The following is a 4472-nucleotide window of genomic DNA, read 5'->3' as shown; positions in this document are numbered from 1 at the left end:
TTCTTGGAAAAAAAGGCTTGTGAAGCCATTCGGACCCGGGGCCTTGTCACAAGGCAAATCGTTGATCGCTTCGAGGACCTCACCCTCGGTCATAGCAGAGTTAAGGTCATGGAGGTCGACGGGTTCCAAATTTAGCTCATCCCAGTTGAAATCTTTGCGGCTTAAAGGGCCCTTCTTCATGACGTTGCAAAAATGATCATGAATTACTTTTTCCTTAGCCACATGCTCGGTGACCCATCCTTGCTCATTCTTGATTCTATGGATGTGGTTTTTCCTCCTTCTAGCATTGACTCGGCGGTGGAAGAATTTAGTATTTGCGTCCCCCTCCCTAAGGTTGGAGATTCTGGCGCATTGCTTCTTACGAGACCTTTCAAGCACAGACAAGGCAATGACCCGCCTCTTGAGCCTAGCCCGTAGCTCACGCTCATCATCGGACAGGACCCTACCCTCTTGGGCAATGTCAAGGCAAAGAATCACCAAAAGGGCGGAGGGAATGCATATAACAAAAGCCTGGGGGGAAGAATGTGCTAGAGAGAGCCTGGGAGGAAGAACAGGAGAGGGGCTGGAGGTTTCAGGGGGAGAGGATACAGGGTATATGTTGCATCTCTGCCTAACCCTAACCCAATTGCATAAATGGTCTATGAGACGCCGCGTACATTGTTCAGGATGTGAGAACAAATGCATTATGTAACAGCAGTTAAGTACAAATTGCAACTCTGTTACAATTCCAATCACCATGAACTGTAGAAAGGCAGAGAACAACCTGATGGTGTTCATGCATATAACAAAAGACTTCCTGGAAGCAAGCAGAAGCACACTGATTCAAACTATGCAACGTCAGCTTGCATTCATTTCGATAAATTCTACCAGCATTGACATTTTTTTTTTTTTGCAGGGTACCAGCATTGACATTGATGCTGCTGCTGTGAACAATGCTACTCAAGATCAAGTTCAGTTAGATGCAGCAAATCGCGTAAGCATGCGAGTATTCAGGCGGCGGATCAGGACAGGAGCAACGCCCTTTCATTTCATTTCATTGTGCTGGACGGCTAATGGTTACAGAGTCTCCATAAAGCAGAAGAGGAACATGGCAATCTGAAACTGAATACAAGCTGCTGGTTGGTCATCACATATCCATCTGGGCTAGAAGTAGAAAGGATCCCCAGACATATATGGGTAGTGCATAGATACAGGCTACTAGCTCTGCGACTACGACAGATTACTTACTTCTAACACCTCCGAGCGATCGACAACGCACGCTAGGCGGCTCGGCCAAGGGAGGAAGCTCACTCTTCAACTTACTTATCCTGCATATATTAGCTAGTGCACCATCCATGCATTACTGTAGTTGCCTTGACAGGGTGCTGCGCCACGACAAGACGCTGTTGGCCTCTCTCAGGCTCCTCGCCCTTCTGAACTCGACCTCCGCGTCCGAGCATGCCTGCCCGGCTGGGGCCTTCTTCCTCACCTCTATCGGTTTCAGAGATATCTCGTCTCGAGTCATCCTGAATGGATGGCAGTCTTTCACAGCTGACGTGTCGTCCTCAGACAGATACCCCCCTTTAGTTCCTGCAGTAAGAAAGGAAAGGAGCATGGTGAGTAAGATCGCAGAAACATTGACACAACACCAGCATTTAGGTTCAGGCTATGGAGCCGGTGCTAGTATAATTGAAGTTACTTGCTAATTATACATTATTCTGAGTGAAAAAAAAACCAACAAATATTGATGATTCTGGCATACAAAGATCGGTACTATAACAGAATGAACGAATGGTTGGGGTTGGAAGTCAGGACATTCACCTTTGAATATATCGAGGTACACTGCCTTATGTTGAAGCTGGTCTGCTGGCTTCTTTGAGGGACTTGTCATCATCTCTTTTGCATTTGAAAGTGATCTACTCATCTTACCCACCTTCTGAACCTCATCATTAGGCAGCTCATTAAACGGGCGTGCCTCCTCTGTATTATTAGCAGGGGCATTGTTTCCAAATGGAGATATGCTGAATCCCTCATCAAGCGTGGCATCTGGTGCTTCTGCATAACGTTGAGTGCTTGTAACCATCTCATCGGCACTGAATCCAAATGATGCTCGGTACGCTTCAACCTCATCAGCATCTTGTTGCTTGTCCCTCGAGACGCTGAGCTTGCCACCATTATAAGCCTGATCCAGGTAGAACTGAGCAGACGCAGCCGGGCGGAAGAAGTTGCTATCTAGCAGGGAGTTTCTTGTGGCAGCTGAATCAAGCCCGAAGATGTTCGACGGCGATGTCCTGGAGTACGGCGTGTCACAGGCAGACCTGGAGGTCTTCCAGTGTGCAGTAGGGACCTCTTGCTCGGGTATGGGTGAAGCAATGGAATACGGCGTGTCGCAGGCGGACCTGGATGTCTTCCAGTGAGCAGCAGTAGGAACATTTTGCTCAGGGATAGGCGAGGAGAGGCCGGTCCTCGGAGTCACCGAGGCAGGCGAAATGAGGCTGCTGGAAGGGCTCCCTGGTTGGTAAAGTGGATAAGGCCCCTGGAGCCCTGAACCACCAGAGTAGTAATGCATGTTGTGCTCCTTGCCTGCAGTTTTAAGACCCATAGACGACGAAAGGAACTGAGCGTACGGGACATCTGGAGAGGATGGAGTGGTTGCATGAGCCAGTTCAGGAGGAGGGGTCAGTGGTGCTGTGGATGGCTCAGTTGTGTAGGTCGAAAAGGCTGCCGGAGGTGAGACGAGCTGAGGCTCATTGGCATATGGTCCAACAGCAAACATGTTAGATGTTGGGCCACCTGGAGAATTTGCAGAGATTGACAGGAAGCAGTTAGGTGACTGGGCAGTCGAAGGAAGTGCGGAGTTGGAGAAGGATGCCGGCGATGACGGTGGTGCGAGAAGGGACAGATTCATAGCCCCATTTTGGTTGGGATTGCCACCAGACTGAGCATTTCCACGGTTAGTCGATGCGCTCCCGTCGGGCATACGTGCTGCAGGAACTATACGCTTTCCACCCTTCTGCGCCCCAAAGCATGACAAGCCAGAGAAACAGCCAGCCCATATACTCTGCTGTTAAGAACAGTGAAACATGCGTTAGTAGTGCAAGTACATGAATTTGATTAAACTAAATAAAACCGCCTTGCTAATTATTGACAGGTAAAGGAAGACACACAAAATTGACTGCGCAGAAGAACAAAGAACTAGTTTAGAGTTCAAAGAAAAGACAATGTAATGTACTAGCTCAGTCAACGACGAAATTGCACACGATTACTGAACTCTGTACAGAAAGGAAACTTTATTCCATCATTATTAACCATGCAAAGGAAAATTGGGCCGAACTTCATAAGCATAACGAGATAATGTGGCACATATAACATAAAAACTGTTGTATCAGTCATCAAAGCATGCACATATCTCCCAAGAATACGAAAAAGTGCAAAAGGATCCTAGCATAGCACCACAGAGTTTGTGCTTACTTTGGCCCTTAGCCTCAACCCTCTGGCAAATATAAGTGTGAACAGAAGCCCAAATCCACCAGTCAGTCACATACATGTAAATCTACAATATCCATGGAGGAGTGGGAGAGAAACATACTACAGATGATGCTGGGGCATTGCAAAATTACTGGCTGAACGAGTGCAAAATGCATGCATTTCAACTAGTTTAGAGCTGAACGGACAATGTACTAGCTCGGTCAAAGATGCACATGACTATTGGCCTCTGTGAATATAAGTGGAAAAAAGCCATCTGTTAGTTATATACTTATATATCTACAATATCCATGGAGGAATGGGAGAGATACACACTCCAAATGATGCTGTCTTTGCAAAATTAGTGGCTGGTCTAGTGCAAAGTGCATGCAATTCAACACGGACTGACAGCAAAATTACTGTCAGTTCAGTTCAGTTCAGCAGCTTGTTATGCCTGTGCATGCATAGCAGCAGGGAGCAATCAGTGGAGCAGTACAAAGTAAAGCACAATTAAAGGTGCTTCAGCTGCATCAGCCGCTAGTGGCCAGTACAGTTGGTACGCAGCGGAGTGGATGAGCTCATTCAGGTACTGGCAAATTTCGGCAGGTACCCTGTACACATCAGCCTCTAAAGCGAGCGAGCGAGCGAGCCACTGCGCGCGCAAGAAAATCGCACCACATCACATGTAAGCGTGCGCGCATATACCTTGTCCTGCTGCGGCTGCTGCTGCTGCTGGGATCTGCTGCCGCCACCGCCATTACTGCTCCCCGGCGCCGCCATTTTTTTTGTCGAAAAAGCGCGCCGAAGCCCAATGCGGTGTCCCAGCTAGCCTCCTCGCGGTCCGCCTGGGCTCGGACGGACAGATCGAGCTCCGCCGGCCGCCGCCTAACGGGCCCGATCTCCGGCCGCCAGATTCGGGGGGTGGAAACGGCGGATTCGGGGAAGGAGACGGGTCCCCCGTGGGTTTTGGGAGGGGGAGGATCGAATCTGGTGCGGGATCTCGCAATGGGGGGAGGGGATTGGAGAGT

At 49.0% G+C, this 4472-nt stretch overlaps 1 protein-coding gene across 2 annotated transcripts; it reads right to left on the bottom strand.

The window, feature by feature from the left end:
* Window positions 1-1001: 1001 nt before the first annotated feature.
* LOC119298796 (uncharacterized protein At1g76660-like) lies at window positions 1002-4466 on the bottom strand. Of its 2 annotated transcripts, none has more exons than XM_037576092.1 (3): window positions 4150-4466; window positions 1801-3043; window positions 1002-1569 (listed from the first exon to the last, which is right to left on the bottom strand). In XM_037576092.1, exons 1-3 carry the CDS (start codon window positions 4222-4224, stop codon window positions 1340-1342), a joined length of 1548 nt encoding a protein of 515 aa, XP_037431989.1. In that variant the 5' UTR covers window positions 4225-4466; the 3' UTR covers window positions 1002-1339. The 2 variants fall into 2 exon arrangements, with proteins under 2 accessions (XP_037431989.1, XP_037431990.1); XM_037576093.1 differs by having other exon boundaries at window positions 1801-3040.
* Between the last annotated feature and the right edge of the window lie 6 nt (window positions 4467-4472).

Source organism: Triticum dicoccoides, chromosome 5A (genome assembly GCF_002162155.2).
Source record: "Triticum dicoccoides isolate Atlit2015 ecotype Zavitan chromosome 5A, WEW_v2.0, whole genome shotgun sequence".
NCBI lineage: Eukaryota > Viridiplantae > Streptophyta > Magnoliopsida > Poales > Poaceae > Triticum > Triticum dicoccoides.
This window is presented reverse-complemented; position numbering and strand designations above follow the sequence as displayed.

What these genes read in the sequence shown, in the direction of transcription:
- LOC119298796 (XM_037576092.1), bottom strand. Translation starts at nt 4,224, where the DNA reads ATGGCGGCGCCGGGGAGCAGTAATGGCGGTGGCGGCAGCAGATCCCAG. An exon ending in AGCAGCCGCAGCAGGACAAG is followed by an intron (nt 3,044 to 4,149) that starts GTATATGCGCGC and finishes TGTTCTTAACAG; the next exon opens with CAGAGTATATGGGCTGGCTG. An exon ending in GTACCTCGATATATTCAAAG is followed by an intron (nt 1,570 to 1,800) that starts GTGAATGTCCTG and finishes TTCTTACTGCAG; the next exon opens with GAACTAAAGGGGGGTATCTG.